Source organism: Staurois parvus, unplaced genomic scaffold (genome assembly GCF_062004578.1).
Source record: "Staurois parvus isolate SC_StPar_1 unplaced genomic scaffold, SC_StPar_1.0 ptg002046l, whole genome shotgun sequence".
Lineage (NCBI taxonomy): Eukaryota > Metazoa > Chordata > Amphibia > Anura > Ranidae > Staurois > Staurois parvus.
The window spans coordinates 290,245-310,075 of NW_028319842.1; the positions used below are offsets into that span (position 1 = coordinate 290,245).

At 42.0% G+C, this 19,831-nt stretch overlaps 1 protein-coding gene across 1 annotated transcript in view; it reads left to right on the forward strand.

Annotated features, from left to right (window-relative positions):
- Window positions 1–3,740: 3,740 nt before the first annotated feature.
- The window catches only part of LOC149432926 (uncharacterized), a 123,695-nt gene continuing 107,604 nt past the window's right edge, over window positions 3,741–19,831 (forward strand). The window contains exon 1 of the mRNA XM_089664801.1: window positions 3,741–3,916. Within this exon, the coding sequence (XP_089520927.1) occupies window positions 3,890–3,916 (27 nt within the window). The 5' untranslated portion in view covers window positions 3,741–3,889. The remainder of the gene's footprint in view (window positions 3,917–19,831) is intronic.

Here is a 19,831-nt window from a genome sequence, read left to right on the forward strand (position 1 = left end):
GCACATTTATGCAAAATGCAGTGAATACGGTTTGTGTGCGGCGGAGTTCCCGTGGTCAGCGGAGTTCCTGTGGTGTCACTGAAGGTGAATGACGGTGCAGGAATGTTTCTATGAAAAAATATTATCGGCTGTGCTTCTGTTATAGTGAATGGATAGGAACAGGGGCGGACTGACAACTCATGGGGCCCCCGGGCAATAGGGGATCATGGGGCCCCTGTATCCTTGCCCACACTCAAAAAAGCCTATAAAAAAAGGTACCAGGGGCATTTCATGGGGCCCCCTACTGACCCTGGGCCCACAGGCAGTGCCCGAGTGCTCGAATGGTCAGTCTGCCCCTGGATAGGAATCCCATGTCATTTCACAGAGCCGGGGCCGAAAGTGAGGTGCCTATGAGCTGTGGGCAGTCCTGCTGTTAGAGGGCTGACGCTTTTTTTTTTTCTTCAGGCAGCTATAAAGAAAATAAATACATTTTAAAAAAAATATATATAAAAAAAAACTATTTTAAATAAATTGTTAAATAATAATAAAAAAAAAAAAAAAAAAAAAATATATATATCCAAATCGAATGTTCTATTTGTTCTACGGGTCTAAATGTACATTATGTTGCCAGAAGTATTGGGCCAGCCATTACCATGACCCGCCACCAAAGAACAGCCCAAAATAAATTCTCCAACTCCTGACATTCACAGCAATACCACATACACTACATTGCCCAAAGTATTGGCCCCGCCCTCCCAATCATGTGATTCAGGTGTTCCAATCCCCTCCATGGACACAGGTGTATACAGTCCATCCCCTAGGCATGCAGACGGCTTCTACAAACATTGGTGAAAGAATGGGTCGCTCTCAGGAGCTCAGTGACTCCAAGCGTGGTCCCGTGATAGGTGGCCTCCTGGGCAATAAGTCCATCCGTGACATTTCCTGGCTACTAAATATTCCACGCTCAACTGTTAGTGGGATTATAACAAAGTGGAAGCAACTGGGAACAACAGCCACTCAGCCACCAAGTGGTAGGCCACGTCACATGACAGGGCGGGGTCAGCGCATGCTGAAGCGCACAGTGCGCAGAAGTCACCAACTGTCTGCAGAGTCAATAGCTAAAGACTTCCAAACTTGGTGTGGCCTTCAGATGAGCCCAACAACAGTGCGTAGAGAGCTCCATGGAATGGGTTTCCATGGCCAAGCAGCTGCATCCAAGCCTTCCATCACCAAGTGCAATGCAAAGCGTCGGATGCCGTGGTGTAAAGCACGCTGCCACTGGACTCTAGAGCCATGGAGACGTGTTCTCTGCAGTGACCAATCACGCTTCTCTGTCTGGCAATCTGAAGGACGTGTCTGGGTTTGGTGGTTGCCAGGAGAACGGTACTTGCTTGACTGCATTGTGCCAAGTGTAAAGTTTGGTGGAGGGGGGATTATGGTGTGGGGGTGTTTTTCAGGGGGTGGGCTTGGCCCCCTAGTTCCACTGAAGGGAACTCCTAAGGGGACATTTTGGCCAATTTCATGCTCCTAACTTTGTGGGAAGAGTTTGGGGATGGCCCCTTCCTGTTCCAACATGACTGCCCCCCAGTGCACAAAGCAAGGTCCATAAAGACATGGAGGAGCCAGTTTGGGGTGGAGGAACTTGACTGTCCTGCACAGAGTCCTGACCTCAACCCCATAGAACACCTTTGGGATGAATTAGAGCGGAGACTGCGAGCCAGGCCCCCTCCCCCGACATCAGTGCCTGACCTGACATTATGTGCTTCTGGAAGAATGGTCCAACCTTCCCATAGACACCCTCCTAAACCTTGTGGACGGCCTTCCCAGAAGAGTTGAAGCTGTTATAGCTGCAAAGGGCGGGGCCAACTCAATATTGAACCCTACGGACTAAGAGTGGGAGGCCATTAAAGGTCATGTGCGCAGAAAGGGCGGGGCCAACTCAATATTGAACCCTACGGACTAAGACTGGGGGGCCATTAAAGGTCATGTGCGTGGAAAGGGCGGGGCCAACTCAATATTGAACCCTACGGACTAAGACTGGGGGGGCCATTAAAGGTCATGTGATTGGAAAGGGCGAGGCCAACTCAATATTGAACCCTACGGACTAAGACTGGGGGGCCATTAAAGGTCACATGCGTGGAAAGGGCGGGGCCAACTCAATATTGAACCCTACGGACTAAGACTGGGGGGCCATTAAAGGTCACATGCGTGGAAAGGCAGACCGACCAATACTTGGGGCAATAATAATAAAACCTTATACATTCTTTTTTACCTTCTACATAAAAGTTGTGTTTTTTTTTTTGTGGGGGTTTTTTTTCTACACACTAAGCGTGCTTGCAGCTTATTATTGTCCTTGATGTGCAAATGTTTCATTTATATTTTTCATCCAGAATATAATAAAATAAAATGTGTACAAATATATATATATATAAAAGGAGAAACAAAACAGGAATATGCTATCCATACGGTCACCAGGAGTCCAGACAACGAAATAATAACATAATCATTAAAATAATAATTTAAAAAATATATAAATATATATATAATAATTCTACTGCTAAAGATCATCTTCAACTAAGAAAGAAAAATATATTTGTAAACTTTTTTTTTTTTGTTTTTTTATATGGACATTATTAACAGATATAATTTTAAAAAAATTCTCACTTGAAGACACTTGGCAGCACGATATATATACCTGTAAATATCTATATATAGAAAAGCAACAACAAAAAGAACAAAAACAACCCCCTCCCCCCCCCAAAAAAAAAAACAAAATGGGAAGACTCAATGGACCACTCGGTCTTTTTCTGCCGTCACTTTTCTATGTTTCTATGATATAGACTCATTTAAACGGCTTCCCGACCGCCCTATAGCAGGTGCGCAAAATCATATATATATACATGATTTTGCATTTCCGGATAGGGGGCACATGCATGCCTACCTGTGCTGCCATTCACGGCTGTCAATCACCGGGTCCCGGCCGGAGATTACTTGCCAGCACCCGGTGATTGCCGAGGATCTTCGACGGGGAGGAGAACTGTTTGTGAACAGAACAGTTCTCCTCCTGTCGGCTCCCGCACACTGCTTTGGATGGCTGTGCACAGCATAGCCATCCAAAGCAGTGTGGTTACAGTGAGGCACACACACAGCCCACAGTAAAACACACACAGCACACAGTTAACCCTTTGATCACCCCTCATGTTAGCCCCTTCCTGCCCAGTGCCATTAGTACAGTGCCAGTGCTTTTTTTTTTAGCACTGATCACTGTTTTGGTGTCACTGGGGATGTCAGTGACACCAAGTTAATACCCCGCAGTGTCAAAATGCCCGCCGCAGTCCCGCTATAAGTCGCTGATCGCCACCATTACCAGTAAAAATATTGCTTCTGTAGGCTGATGTCCCGGGGGAAGGTGGAGGAGGGGACTTGACACACACATTTTAACATTTTTAAAAAAGATGAAAAAAAAGTGTGAAAAAAACCCGCCATCTCTGTAACTACGGACAGATATTATTTGGGTGGAAAAAAAAAATCTTCTAAAACTCCCCAACAAGATTTTTCATTATTATACAGAATGGAACGACACCCCACCACCCACCAATGTCCCTTCTAAGCCCAGATGGAACGCACGCTCCTCTCCAGCACTGCCAGAGTTAAAAGGACGCACAAAAATCACAAAAGGCACAACAACAAAAAAAGGAAGGACGGGCCGGGATCTGCAAGTCTAGGTGAGGCGGGTGTGTGCTCGCCCTCCACTACAGGGAAACACAACAAGGAAGTCTCAGGTGTACAAGGAAGTGAGTGAGCAGAGAGGTGACAGAGCTGTGCGGGGCCCCTGGAGGTGTCACTGGCCCCTGGAGGTGTCACTGGCCCCAGCCCACACATCCAGATTTCTCACAGGAGGACCCAGGTCATGGCCTTGGCAGCTCAGCATGACCAGGTATGGGGGATCACAATGATGACAAGGACACAATAGAACTGATTGGGGGGGGGGGGGGCGCCTTAAAGGATCTGTCCACCTTATACTGAAATGTCAGATCTGGGTGGATGCGTCCTGCTGTCTCCCGGTGGTGCTGAGGTCGGGGGAGGGGGGGGGGGCAGGATGTCTCCTTGCATCAGGATGTGTCCTGACATTATACTAAAGGAAAGTCAGCATATGATAGAAGACAGATGGTGCAGCAGATATCAGCAACATGGCCTCAATTACAGACCAACGGCGGACTGACAACTCATGGGGCCCCCGGGCAATAGGGGATCATGGGGCCCCTGTGTCCTTGCCCAAACTCAAAAAAGCCTATGAAAAGATACCAGGGGCATCTCATGGGGCCCCCTAATGACCCCGGGCCCTCGGGCAGTGCCCGAGTTTCCAAATGGTCAGTCCGCCCCTGTTACAGACCCCCACTATGACCCTCTACAGACCCCCACTATGACCCTCTACAGACCCCCACTATGACCCGCTACAGACCCCCACTATGACCCGTTGCAGACCCCCACTATGACCCGCTACAGACCCCCACTATGACCCGCTACAGACCCCCACTATGACCCGCTACAGACCCCCACTATGACCCGCTATAGATCCCCACTATGACCCGCTACAGACCCCCACTATGACCCGCTACAGACCCCCACTATGACCCGCTACAGACCCTCAGATCTGCCTGACTAATGTATGCAGCTCCTGTGCTGTATATATTTGTGTCATATTTATATTTTATATATTATATACAGTGTGTGTGTGTATATATATATATATATAGTTTATTTTTAGTTATATATTTTATATATATATATTTAGATTCATTATTATTATTATTTATATTATCATCAGTATTATCTGTATATGATTATTAATTATACATACTTCATATAACAATAATAATTATAAAAAGCCACACATGATAATAATCATCATCACATTATTATCATTATATGATTATGAATGATAAATAATTAATTAATATAACAATAATAATCCACAATCCATAATATGCCACAAATGATAATAATAATTATTATTTTCATTATCTCTATACAATTGTTAACTATACACAATTCATAATAAAACAATAACAATCATAAAAAGCCACACATGATAATAATTATCATCATCATCATTATCAGTAAATGATTGATAAATAATTCATTATATAACAACAATAATCATAATATGCCACACATGATGAAAATAATAATAATAATAATAACAACATAAATATTTATATTTATTATCATTATTATCAGTATATGATTATTAATGATAAATAATTCATTATATAACAACAATAATCATAATATGCCACAAATGATAATTATTATCATCATCATTATCTGTATATGATTATTAATTATACATAATTCATTATATAACAATAATAATCATAATATGCCACACATAATAATAATAATAAATAATAATAATAACAATATAGATATTTATATTTATTATCATTTATTTCAGGTACTTATAAATATTTAATAATATAACAATAATAATCTTTATATGCCACACATGATAAAAATAATAACAACAATATTTATATTTATCATCATCATCAGTATATGATTATTAATGATAAATAATTCATAATTTAAAAATAATAATAATATGCAACACATGATGAAAATAATAATAATAATAATAACAACATAAATATTTATATTTATTATCATTATTATCAGTATATGATTAATAATTATAAATATTTAATAATATAACAATAATCATCTTATTATGTCACACATGATTTTATTCTGGGGGTTTCTGCACAAGGCTTTTTCCACTTTAGATGCAATAACTCGTGGTGGCCTTTTATTATTGAATACCGTCCACGTATCGTAATATTTATGAAAACTAAAAACTGGTTGGTTTTTGTGTCGTTATCGCTTTAAGCTGCATTCGGAAAGTGATTTGTCTGCCCAGTTTTTCCAGTTTTGATGTAACCGAACTCCTAGAGGCAAGGCCGAGTGTCAGTTATGTTCTATTTGTTTGTAAAACCGCAGACAGTCCAACAAAGAGCCTCATACTCTCACATGTATATGAAGTGAAAAGACATAAAACACCCCCCGTGATGTGCCTGTTCCTCGGGGTCAGGACCCGGAACGCTGTGCTGTCATTGGCTGCAGCACAAGCAGGTCCCAGCTAAACGATGTATGGCTGGGACCCGGGGATCAACTCAGCCAATGACAGTAGAGAGCCCTGTGTTGGTAAACAACACAGGGCTCTCTTCATACGACAGCAATATGCCATTGTTTTTATCTCGCTGCAAATTAATCTGAGGGTTGAAAATTAGAATAAAAAATAAAAAAATGAAATATTAATAATAACAAAAAATTACAAATAAAATAAACTATACTGTAATTAAATACACAACACAAAAAAACCCAAAACAAAAGCACACACAACAAGCACAAACACAACACACACAAAAAAAAACAAAGGCAACACAAGAAAAACAAAAACACACACACACAAAAACACAAACGCAACACAAAAAAACCCAAAATATAAACACACAAAAAAAAACAAAAACACACCAAAAAAAAAAAACAAACGCAACACAAGAAAACCCAAAACAAAAACACACACAAAACACAAACACAATACAAAAAGAAACCCAAAACAAACAAAAACCCCACACACTCTAATTCCAGCCAATAAATGTAGATTTCTCTCCAGTTTTTCCCTAGCAGCTCAGCAAGTGCGATTTTTTCCCAACAATGATTTGTAAATGTCGATAGAAAGCTGAAGCCCCTCCGCTCAATCCCTCTACCGGGGACACTTCCGAAGACCGAAGTTGGGTCAGTGGTGTCGTCCTCGAAGGGAAACCTGTAAACGCTGCACAAACGGCGCCCAATAAAATGATGGAATGATTGATGAGCCGACAACGGCCTCCTAATCTGATTAGTGCGGGAAGGACGGCCGAAGCCCAAGGACGAGGAGATCGGCCAAGATTCATTGTGCAGAATCTGGCAATGTCGGGGACTGAGATTTACTAAGCCAGGGCGACATGTCACTGATTACCCGCGTATTAGCAGAGTAGCGTCCTCTCCGCCGTCCATTATCATAGAGGGGGACAATGGGAATGGAATCATTCACATTCAATGTCCTCATTGTGGGGGTTCAGGACAGAACTCGGCTACAGACAATACAATCTACACCAGACACTGAGGAACCGACTATGAATCCCAGACATCACCACTGACCAGCGACCACATCTGTACAATTCCTTCCTATAGCAATGACTGTCCTTGTATTAGTGGATGTCATGTATATTATTAGACACGGGGGGTTTAATTATTTCGGATGCTTTTTACTATTACCATGACACTCCATTATGAAGGGTTCCCACCATCCCTGTGCTGAGTTCCCGGGTCTGTACGCCCGCTGTGCCCGTTATGAGGGGTTCCCACCATCCCTGTGCTGAGTTCCCGGGTCTGTACGCCCGCTGTGCCCGTTATGAGGGGTTCCCACCATCGCATGTGCTGACTTCCCGGGTCTGTACACCCGCTGTGCCCTTTATGAGGGGTTCCCACCATCCCTGTGCTGAGTTCCCGGGTCTGTACGCCCGCTGTGCCCGTTATGAGGGGTTCCCACCATCCCTGTGCTGAGTTCCCGGGTCTGTACTCCCGCTGTGCCCATTATGAGGGGTTTCCATCATCCCTGTGCTGAGTTCCCGGGTCTGTACACCCGCTGTGCCCAATATAAGGGGTTCCCACCACAAGAACAGTCAGAAAGTATAGTGACGCGATCTCGGTGGTGGTGCATTCACTTAAGAAGTCGGAGCTGACTCCACCCACTAGACTCCATATTTTGGGTGGATGATCCCTTTAAACAACAACCAGTCTACACTGTAACAAATGCGGATCTGTTGTAATATTTGCACCCTGCGCAGCCCATGGCGGCCTCGTCCTCTCCCATGATCCCCGGTCACTGAGGACACGCCCCCGGCGATGGTTTGCCGTAGATCTGCTGTGATGGCCGTGGAAGTCGCGGGTTCAGCGTTCTCCGCGCTCCGCCGTGTTACGGAGCAACAAGTTCACTCATTTAGTGTAATTAGGCAATAATGAGCCCCCCGGGGGTCCCATCATTACTGCTGGCTGCTGCTTTGTAAACTCAATAATCTGCAAACCTCACCGGCATCTAAATCAGCTCTGCGGCGCCCCGGCCTTGCAGACAGAGAAAGAAAAAATCCCGACAAGTCACAATATACAACAAATGTTCGCTCCAACGTTTATTATACAAAGTCATCCTTGAGCTCCAATCAGTGACTTGTTCTAGGTTGTGATGAGTCAGCTGCAGGCAGGAGGAAGCATTTCCTCACTCTCCTCTCCCCCCTCCATTGTAAGGTGAGAGGCTGAAGCAGGGGCTGAAATGTGTCAGACATTTGTGAACACCATCAAGAACTGTGCAGATACCAGGACTTACTGTACATGATTGCGTCACCCGAGTCCAGGAAGTAGATGGTGTCTCTGAATGATGCCAGAACAAAGATGGTGCTGTAACCTCTGCAAGGGGTAATACATAAAGACTGGAGAGTCTCCTCATGGATAAAACAGCAAGTGAGGGTAAAACTCTCTAGCAGAGCCCCAGATAGCAGAAATAACCTGACAGGGGTTCTAAAACAGAAAAAAACACATTTTTGAGTGTTTAGTATGGACAATGGGTACTTGTAGGGGCGGACTGACAACTCATGGGGCCCCCAGGCAATAAGGGACCATGGGGCCCCTGTGTCCTTGCCCACACTCAAACCACCCCCAAAAAAGCCTATGAAAAGGTACCAGGGGCATCTCATGGGGCCCCCTTCTGACCCCGGACCCTTGGGCAGTGCTGAGTTCCCAAATGGTCAGTCCGCACCTGTGTGAGACCTTCCCTCTCCTGCCCAGTCGGCTCCTTCCTCCATCAGTGGTCCCATGCTGTACAGACAACCTACCACCAAAGCTCCAAAAGTGATCCTTCATTAGGTCCTTCTTCCTCAGTGATAAGAAGAAGCGGTGGGCTCTGCAATGTGACCAAATGTGATTGGTCAACTCAGTGATTGCATGGTACAGAGCCTCTCGGATTGGCTCTGTGCACTGGGGAAGGGGGGGGGGGATTTAGAATTGAATAGAAAAGAAAGAATAGAAAAAAAAATAGAATACAGTTGGCTTCCGAAGTTTGAATTGCAAAAGAATAGAATAAAACAGAATAGAATAGAAAACAAATTAATATAATACAATAGAATAGAAAATAAATGAATAGAATAGAAAAGAATAGAACAGAGCCAAATGGAACAGAATAGAATAAAAAAAAATAACAGACTAGAATTAAATATAATAGAAATGAAGGGAATAGAAAGAAAAAAATAAAATAAAAGAATAGAATAGAAAACAAATAGAATATAGCCACCTTCTGAAGTTCGAAAAAAAATAGAAAATAAAGTAACAGAATAGAAAAGAATAGCATACACTAAAATGGAACAGAAGAATAAAAAAAAATAACAGACTAGAATTAAATAGAATAGAAATTAAGGGAATAGAATAGAAAAAAAAAAGAAAAGAATAGAAAACAAATAGAATATAGCCACCTTCCAAAGTTCGATTAAAAAAAACAAATAGAAAATAAAAGAATAGAACAAAATAGAATAGAAAATAAAGGAATTGACTAGAAAACATCAGAATAAATTAGAATAGAAAATTAAAATAGAATAGAAAATAAAGTAATATCATAGAGTAGAGTAAAATGAAACCGAATAGAATAAAAAATAAAATAATAGAAATAGAATACAATAGAACAGAAAATAAAGGAATAGAATAGAAAACAATAGAATAGAAAAAAAAGAATATTGCTCGGTTTGCGCAAAAGTTACAGCAGCTACAAACTATAGTATATATATACTGGAATTTTTATTTATTTTTATACTAATAATGGCGGCGATCAGCGACTTATAGCGGGACTGCGATATTATGGCGATCAGTGCTAAAAATATATCCGTGATTCTGCGCACGGCGGCTGCCCTGTGGCTGTAAAGCTGCTATAGGACGGTCGTCAACTGGATTATATACAAAATCTGCTGCAACTGCCTTGTTTGGATTCCTATAATATATATATATATATATATATATATATATATATATAAAATTATATATTTAATTTCTTATATATATATATATTTACGTTATTGTTAAATTTATCTTTTCTTTATAAATGTATTTATATATATATATACACACACACGCACATATATATATATATATATACAGTGGGGATGGAAAGTTTGGGCACCCCAGCTAAAAATGTGTATTAATGTGCATAAAGAAGCCAAGGAAAGATGGAAAAATCTCCAAAAGGCATCAAATTGCAGATTAGACATTCTTATAATATGTCAACAAAAGTTAGATTTTATTTCCATCATTTACACTTTCAAAATAACAGAAAACAAAAAAATGGCGTCTGCAAAAGTTTGGGCACCCTGCAGAGTTAATATCTTGTACTGCCCCCTTTAGCAAGTATCACAGCTTGTAAACGCTTTTTGTAGCCAGCCAAGAGTCTTTCAATTCTTGTGTGAGGTATCTTTGCCCATTCTTCCTTACAAAAGTCTTCCAGTTCTTTGAGATTTCTGGGCTGTCTGTCACGCACTGCTCTTTTAAGGTCTATCCATAGATTTTCAATGATGTTGAGGTCAGGAGATTGTGAAGGCCATGGCAAAACCTTCAGTTTACGCCTCTTGATGTAATCCCCCGTGGATTTCGAGGTGTGTTTAGGATCATTATCCATTTGTAGAAGCCATCCTCTCTTTAACTTCAGCTTTTTCACAGATGGCATCAAGTTAGCATCCAAAATTTGCTGAAATTTTATTGAATCCATTTTTCCTTCTACTCGTGAGATGTTCCCTGTGCCACTGGCTGCAACACAACCCCAAAACATGATTGATCCAACCCCATGCTTAACAGTTGGACAGAGGTTCTTTTCATTAAATTCTGTGCCCCTTCTTCTCCAAACGTACCTTTGCTCATTCCGGCCAAAAAGTTCCATTTTAACCTCATCGGTCCACAGAACTTGTTTCCAAAATGCATCAGGCTTGTCTATATGTTCATTTGCAAAGTTCAAACGATGATTTTTGTGGTGAGGACATAGAAGAGGTTTTCTTCTGATGACTCTTCCATGAAGACCATATTTGTACAAGTATCTCTTTATAGTGGAATAGTGGACCACAACTCCAGTGTCTGCCAGATCTTTCTGGAGGGATCGTGCAGTCAAACGTGGGTTTTGAATTGTTTTTCTCACAATTCTGCGAGCTGTTCTGTCTGATATTTTTCTTGGTCTTCCAGATCTTGCTTTAACTTCCACTGTTCCTGATGACTGCCATTTCTTAATTACATTCCGAACAGAGAATATTGACATCTGAAAACGCTTTGCTATCTTCTTATAGCCTTCTCCAGCTTTGTGAGCGTCAACTATTTTCAGTTTCAGTTTTCTAGACAACTGCTTAGAAGAATCCATGGTGCTGATTGTTGGGGCAAGGTCAGATGAGTCCGGGCATTTAAAACCTTTGAGATTGACATAACCTGGTCTTCCCAGACGATGATTGAGAACAATCCATGACACTGGCAGGTCTCAGCTTGGCAAAGGGGGCAGTGCATGCTATAAATTCTGCAGGGTGCCCAAACTTTTGCAGACGCCATTTTTTTGTTTTCTGTTATTTTGAAAGTGTAAATGATGGAAATAAAATCTAACTTTTGTTGACATATTATAAGAATGTCTAATCTGTAATTTGATGCCTTTTGGAGATTTTTCCATCTTTCCTTGGCTTCTTTATGCACATTAATACAAATTTTTAGCTGGGGTGCCCAAACTTTCGATCCCCACTGTATATACACATACATATAATAAATAAAAAAATTATTTTATATTATATATATATATATATATATATATATATATATATATATATAAAATATATATATATATATATATATATATATAATTTATTTTTACATTTATTTATTTTTAAATATATTTTTTTGTTCATGCACGGAAGGGTCTAGCGCTGTGGGTGGAGTCTAGGAAGAATAATTCCATGCCCTGTGCCTCCATAAAAATCCATAATTTGAACCGAGTTTATGAGCGGTAATTCATTCCTCCCGTCAGTGCGGAGACGAAAGGTAATCTCATGCAAAACAACCGCCTTTTACGATTTTTAATAAGAAAACAGACCAATAATTCCTTTCTTGTGGATACGACTCCTCAGCGCCAGATCAGAATTGGAATCTTGGCACGCCGAGACGGTATTTTCTTGTGAAAAAATATAATTTTTTTTTTTCCCTTCCCTTTATGAAATGTGCCTGAAATTTAAATGGATTTGCGTTCATAGAAGAGCAGGGTCATCGGATGCTGGCGAGGGAACGCCGCGTCTATTCATCTTTCTGCTTTTTTTGTTTTGTTTTGTCCGCTGTTTATCGGGCTACCAGGGGACAGTGTGAGGTGCCAGCAATGTAGATTCTCCCTACGATGATAAGATTGATGAAAAACAGGAAGGAAGATATAAAAACAAACAAACAGAAAATTAGCGGAAGTTTTGTGATGTTCCATCAGAAGAGAAAAGATATAAAGAAGCCAACCGTATATTATACACAATTTTATTATTATATATATATTGTATTCTCTCATATGGGAAAGATTTACTAAAAATGGAGCAATCAGAATCGGGTGTAGCTGCTCATGGTCACCACCAACCACCGGATTCTGTGTGCACTTTACATATATATTGTACATTCACATCAGTCCCAAAACCCTCAAGGGGCGTACAATCTAAGGTCCCTAACCCTCAAGGGGGGTACAATCTAAGGTCCCTAACCCTCAAGGGGCGTACAATCTAAGGTCCCTAACCCTCAAGGGGCGTACAATCTAAGGTCCCTAACCCTCAAGGGGCGTACAATCTAAGGTCCCTAACCCTCAAGGGGCGTACAATCTAAGGTCCCTAACCCTCAAGGGGCGTACAATCTAAGGTCCCTAACCCTCAAGGGGCGTACAATCTAAGGTCCCTAACCCTCAAGGGGCGTACAATCTAAGGTCCCTAACCCTCAAGGGGCGTACAATCTAAGGTCCCTAACCCTCGAGGGGCGTACAATCTAAGGTCCCTATCCCTCAAGAGGGCGTACAATCTAAGGTCCCTAACCCTCAAGGGGCGTACAATCTAAGGTCCCTATCTCTCAAGAGGGCGTACAATCTAAGGTCCCTAACCCTCAAGGGGCGTACAATCTAAGGTCCCAAACCCTCAAGGGGGGTACAATCTAAGGTCCCTAACCCTCAAGGGGCGTACAATCTAAGGTCCCTAACCCTCAAAGGGCGGACAATCTAAGGTCCCTAACCCTCAAGGGGCGTACAATCTAAGGTCCCTAACCCTCAAGGGGAGTACAATCTAAGGTCCCTAACCCTCAAGGGGCGTACAATCTAAGGTCCCGAACTCACATTCATATACAAGGACCAATTTAGACAGGATCCAATTAACCTAACAGCATGTCTTTGAAGTGTGGGAGAAAAACTGGAGTACCCGGAGGAAACCCACGCAGGCACAGGGAGAACATGCAAACTCCAGGCAGGTGGTGCCGTGTTTGGGATACGAACCATCAGCCCTAGTACTGCAAAGCAGCTGCAGGACATGCTAGGCCTTCACTTCTTCCTTCTAAAATAAGTGCTAGGCCTTCACTCCTTTTTAAAGGAAGGGTGAACTTTCATGCCTCCTTTCTAATGGAAATGCTAGACCTTCACTCATTTCTTGGGGAGGCGCAGGAACATCACTTCTTCTTTATTAAGGAAGTGCTGGACCTTCACTCCTTTTTAGAGGAAGGGTGGACCTTCATGCTTTCTTTCTAATGGAAATGATGGACCTTCACTTCTTTCTAGGGGAAGTGCTGTACCTCCACTCCTTCTTTCTTGGGGAAGCGCTGGACTGTCTTCCCTTCTTTTCAGGGGAAGTGCTGGACCTTCACCCCTTCTTTATAAAGGAAGTGCTGGACCTTCACGCTTTTTTTCTAAAGGAGGGCTGGACCTTCATGCCTTTCTGGGGGAAGTACTCGACATTCTTTCCTTCTTTTTACTGAAGTGCTGCACCTTCACTCCTCCTTTCTAGAAGTGCTGGACCTTCACTCCTTTCTAGAAGTGCTGGACCTTTACTCCTTCTTTCTAGAAGTGCTGGACCTTTACTCCTTCTTTCTAGAAGTGCTGGACCTTTACTTCTTCTTTCTAGAAGTGCTGGACCTTTACTCCTTCTTTCTAGAAGTGCTGGACCTTTACTCCTTCTTTCTAGAAGTGCGGGACCTTTACTCCTTCTTTCTAGAAGTGCTGGACCTTTACGCCTTCTTTCTAGAAGTGCTGGACCTTTACTCCTTCTTTCTAGAAGTGCTGGACCTTCACTCCTTCTTTCTAGAAGTGCTGGACCTTCACTCCTTCTTTCTAGAAGTGCTGGACCTTCACTCCTTCTTTCTAGAAGTGCTGGACCTTTACGCCTTCTTTCTAGAAGTGCTGGACCTTTACTCCTTCTTTCTAGAAGTGCTGCACCTTCACTCCTTCTTTCTAGAAGTGCTGGACCTTCACTCCTTCTTTCTAGAAGTGCTGGACATTCACTCCTTCTTTCTAGAAGTGCTGGACCTTTACGCCTTCTTTCTAGAAGTGCTGGACCTTTACTCCTTCTTTCTAGAAGTGCTGGACCTTCACTCCTTCTTTCTAGAAGTGCTGGACCTTCACTCCTTCTTTCTAGAAGTGCTGGACCTTCACTCCTTCTTTCTAGAAGTGCTGGACCTTCACTCCTTCTTTCTAGAAGTGCTGGACCTTCACTCCTTCTTTCTAGAAGTGCTGGACCTTCACTCCTTCTTTCTAGAAGTGCTGGACATTCACTCCTTCTTTCTAGAAGTGCTGGACCTTTACGCCTTCTTTCTAGAAGTGCTGGACCTTTACTCCTTCTTTCTAGAAGTGCTGGACCTTCACTCCTTCTTTCTAGAAGTGCTGGACCTTCACTCCTTCTTTCTAGAAGTGCTGGACCTTCACTCCTTCTTTCTAGAAGTGCTGGACCTTTACGCCTTCTTTCTAGAAGTGCTGGACCTTTACTCCTTCTTTCTAGAAGTGCTGCACCTTCACTCCTTCTTTCTAGAAGTGCTGGACCTTCACTCCTTCTTTCTAGAAGTGCTGGACATTCACTCCTTCTTTCTAGAAGTGCTGGACCTTTACGCCTTCTTTCTAGAAGTGCTGGACCTTTACTCCTTCTTTCTAGAAGTGCTGGACCTTTACTCCTTCTTTCTAGAAGTGCTGGACCTTTACTCATGCTTTCTGGGGGAGGTGCTGGCCCTTCAAAGGCTGACTGCTAAAAGAAAATACTTTACAGGTAGAGAGGTAAAACTACATGAAGATGAAGGATGAATTAATTCCCCGGGGGAAGGGATTTAAATGACATATTGTTAGAATGAGGAAGTTGATGAGTTATCGTGAAAGTAAACAAATCATGTCAGGAAATACAATGATCTATGGAGTCCATCCAGGAGGAGAGGGAGTGTGACACTTGGACAGGAAAGACTTAGACCCAAGAGATATCATGAATTGTTCATGGATGAAGGCCCAGTGATGGGCGTTCTGCAAGCGCCGGACCTATTTCCAGGCTACATGGGGTGAAGCATGACTATATAAATGCTGACTTTATGTACCCTCTCCAAAGTACTTGTCTCTGTGTAGCCAAAAACAGCTTCCAGCACTCAAAGGGGTAGATTCAGCTCTCCCACCATCCCTATCATTTTCTACCCTATTAGATTGTAAGCTCCTCAACCTCATCTACCCTTCTCTCTCTATACCCTAAAAGACCATAAGGTCTTCCTATTTCCGTAGCCTCCTTTATACCCTCATAGAGAGGATACAGAAGAGGGAAGAGCTTACAATCTATGAGGGTATACAGGAGGATACAGAAACGGAAGAGCTCACAATCTATGAGGGTATACAGGAGGATACAGAAGAGGGAAGAGCTCACAATCTATGAGGGTATACAGGAGGATACAGAAACGGAAGAGCTCACAATCTATGAGGGTATACAGGAGGATACAGAAGAGGGAAGAGCTCACAATCTATGAGGGTATACTAGAGGATACAGAAGAGGGAAGAGCTCACAATCTATGAGGGTATACAGGAGGATACAGAAGAGGGAAGAGCTTACAATCTATGAGGGTATACAGGAGGATACAGAAGGTGGAAGAGCTTACAATCTATGAGGGTATAAGAGAGGATACAGAAGGTGGAAGAGCTTACAATCTATGAGGGTATAAGAGAGGATACAGAAGAGGGAAGAGCTTACAATCTATGAGGGTATACAGGAGGATACAGAAGGTGGAAGAGCTTACAATCTATGAGGGTATAAGAGAGGATACAGAAGGTGGAAGAGCTTACAATCTATGAGGGTATACAGGAGGATACAGAAGAGGGAAGAGCTTACAATCTATGAGGGTATACGAGAGGATAGAGAAGGTGGAAGAGCTTACAATTTTATATCCTAATAGATTGTAAGCTCTTTTATGTTTTATATCTTCCTTTATATCCGAATAGACTGTAAACTCTTTTATGTTCTGTATCTTCCTTTATATCCGAATAGATTGTAAGCTCTTTTATGTTCTAGATCTTCCTTTATATCCGAATAGACTGTAAACTCTTTTATGTTCTATATCTTCCTTTATATCCGAATAGACTGTAAACTCTTTTATGTTTTGTATCTTCCTTTATATCCGAATAGACTGTAAACTCTTTTATGTTCTATATCTTCCTTTATATCCGAATAGATTGTAAGCTCTTTTATGTTTTGTATCTTCCTTTATATCCAAATAGATTGTAAGCTCTTTTATGTTTTGTATCTTCCTTTATATCCGAATAGATTGTAAGCTCTTTTATATCCTGTATCTTCCTTTATATCCGAATAGATTGTAAGCTCTTTTATGTCCTGTATCTTCCTTTATATCCGAATAGATTGTAAGCTCTTTTATATCCTGTATCTTCCTTTATATCCGAATAGATTGTAAGCTCCTCCAGCGCCTCTATTGCCCCTATACATCCCTGTAGATGGTATTTTTTCACGTTTTCGAAGACCTATGGTAATTTTTCCTTTAAAAACTAAAAGTGATTGCAAACTTTAGACGAGGGAGTTTGCCAGAATGCGGAATCCTTGCTTACTCGGTTTTTCTTCCTTACGTCTATTGATCTGACTCCCAAAGTCTCAGCTCGTCAGCTCGCAATTTTTTTTTTTCTGGCCAATCTTTGGCTCCGACACACAAAAGCCCAGCGATTGATATCCTGCGCTTCAGTCTGGCACAGAAAAGGAATGGAGAGAGCGGTTTGTCTGCCAAGTCCGGCCTGAAGTTTGGGGACTCAGCACAAACATTCCCGCTCGCCAGTAACTCAGGACTTCGCATGATGGATACAAAGTGGTGGGCCAAGGAGAAAGGGACAACCTGCAGCAAGGACCTTCCGCTGGGAATACCTTTCTGTTGAATAGCCTGTAAACATCAGGACCTACAATTTCAGGCAAGGCGTGTGCTGCACAGGGGCGGACTGACCATTTGGAAACTCGGGCACTGCCCGAGGGCCCGGGGTCAGTAGGGGGCCCCATGAGATGCCCCTGGTACCTTTTTCATAGGCTTTTTTGAGTTTGGGCAAGGACACAGGGGGCCAGGGCCGGACTGACAACTCATGGGGCCCCCGAGCAATAGGGGATCATGGGGCCCCTGTTTCCTTTCCAAATGGTCAGTCCGCCCCTGCAGGGGGCCCATGATCCCCTATTGCCCGGTGGCCCCATGAGTTGTCAGTCCACCCCTGGTTCTGCATATATGGAACAGCAAACAGGGAACTCCAGCTAAAATTTACAAGGCTTTTACAAAAGTAACGAAATAAAACAATGGTCTTCTTCAATCACAACTAGACACGTGCGGTTCGTTTCCTTCCCAATCGAAATTCGGACAAAATTTTTGTTATTTGGAGATTCGGACGTATCCGAATTTCTGAATTACAGCAGTATCGAATCTAAACGAATCCAAAATAACAAAATGAACTTCGAAACAAATTCTAAAACAAATTTGAAATGTAAACACATTGCTGACTATTAAAAAACAAAAAACCTGTGCTTAGGTAACTAAAGTAAACAAATAAAATCAAAAATTTCAATAAAACATAAAAAGTTCCAATTTATAAAAGTCCCAAAAATATTCCCACGATCCACCATCACCAGGACACCCGAATGGTTCAGCCTCTTACCAGAAATTCTGGCCGAATTACACCGGTCAATATAGACAACTCCAATTTGAGATGAACATGGAATCAGCAGTACTAATCCAGGTTGATATCAATCTTCCCCTTTAAGGATCTGAAGTTGGTCCAAAAGAATACTCTAGTCCAATATTTATGTAAAGGATAAAAGAAAAAAGCCCCTCATAATGTAGTATTTTAGTAATAAATTCACCCTGTTTAATTTCAAGTTACTCGTACATTGTTATGGATGGTTACCAGCATTTGTATTAAGTTTCCAACCAAGAAAATGGCTGCCGTCCCTCCAAACAAACGTGATGACATCACACGCCGAAGCTCCACCCGATGAGTTTCGTCATCCAATTGATGTCGTCCGAGTAACTTGAAATTAAACAGGGTGAATTTATTGCTCAAATACTACACTATGAGTGGCTTTTTTCTTTTATCCTTTACTTAAATATTGGACGAGAGTATTCTTTTAGGACCAACTTCAGATCCTTAAAGGGGAAGATTGATATCATCCTGGATAGTGTAGTATTTGAGCAATAAATTCACCCTGTTTAATTTCAAGTTACTCAGATGACGTCAACTGGATGACGAAACGCGTCGGTTGGAGCTTCGGCGTGTGACATCATCACTTTTTTTGGAGGGACGGTGGCCATTTTCTTGGTTGGAAACTTAATACAAATGCTGGTAACCATCCATAACAATGTATGACTAACTTGAAATGAAACGGTGAATTTATTGCTCAAATACTACACAATGAGTGTTTTTTTTTCTTTTGTTCTTTACTTAAATATTGGACTAGAGTATTCTTTTAGAACCAACTTCAGATCCTTAAAGGGGAAGATTGATATCAACCTGGATGAGGACTGCTAATTCCATGATTCATATGTTCATCTCCCAGTGGAGTTGCCTATATTGACTGGTGTAATTCGGTCAGAATTTCTGGTGAGAGGCTGAACCATTCGGGAGTCCTGGTGATGGTGGATCGTGGGAATATTTTTGGGACTTTTATAAATTGGAACTTTTTATGTTTTATTGGAATTTTTCTTTTTGTGATTAGCGCTGCATTTTTTATATTTTGTATTATATTGCTGATCTCCTTCAAAGACTGTATGTATTAGAATACAGCTGTCTTCCGAAATTCGAATTTCAAAAAGAATAAAAAAAAAAAAAAGTTGAAGAACATCAACGCCCATTGAGTGCAGCCTACAATACCTGTAGTGCTCGGCTGATTTGCTACAAGCCCCTCCCCAAATGAGGGCCACGGCAGCCAGGCACACAGCAACAGGGAGTCTTTCTGGCTATATGAAGAGTCTATGGGTTGCTTTTTCTGAAATATATTCCTGAATAAACTTGGATAGGGCATAGGGAGCTGTGGGATACTCCACTACCTCTGAACAGCAATTCAGGGACACGCTTCACTTTGGCACTACTCCTTGGGACAGTCCCTTACAGGTAGCATTTTAGCTGGGCTGCCTGGAGGGGCAGCAGCCCTTCAGGCTGGAAACGTCCCCTCATGGACATGACCCAGGCAACTGCAGTCCCCAGGCTATTTATGCACTCCCCCAGCCACCTCCTGGGCACCCTCCCCCAGGGATTGGA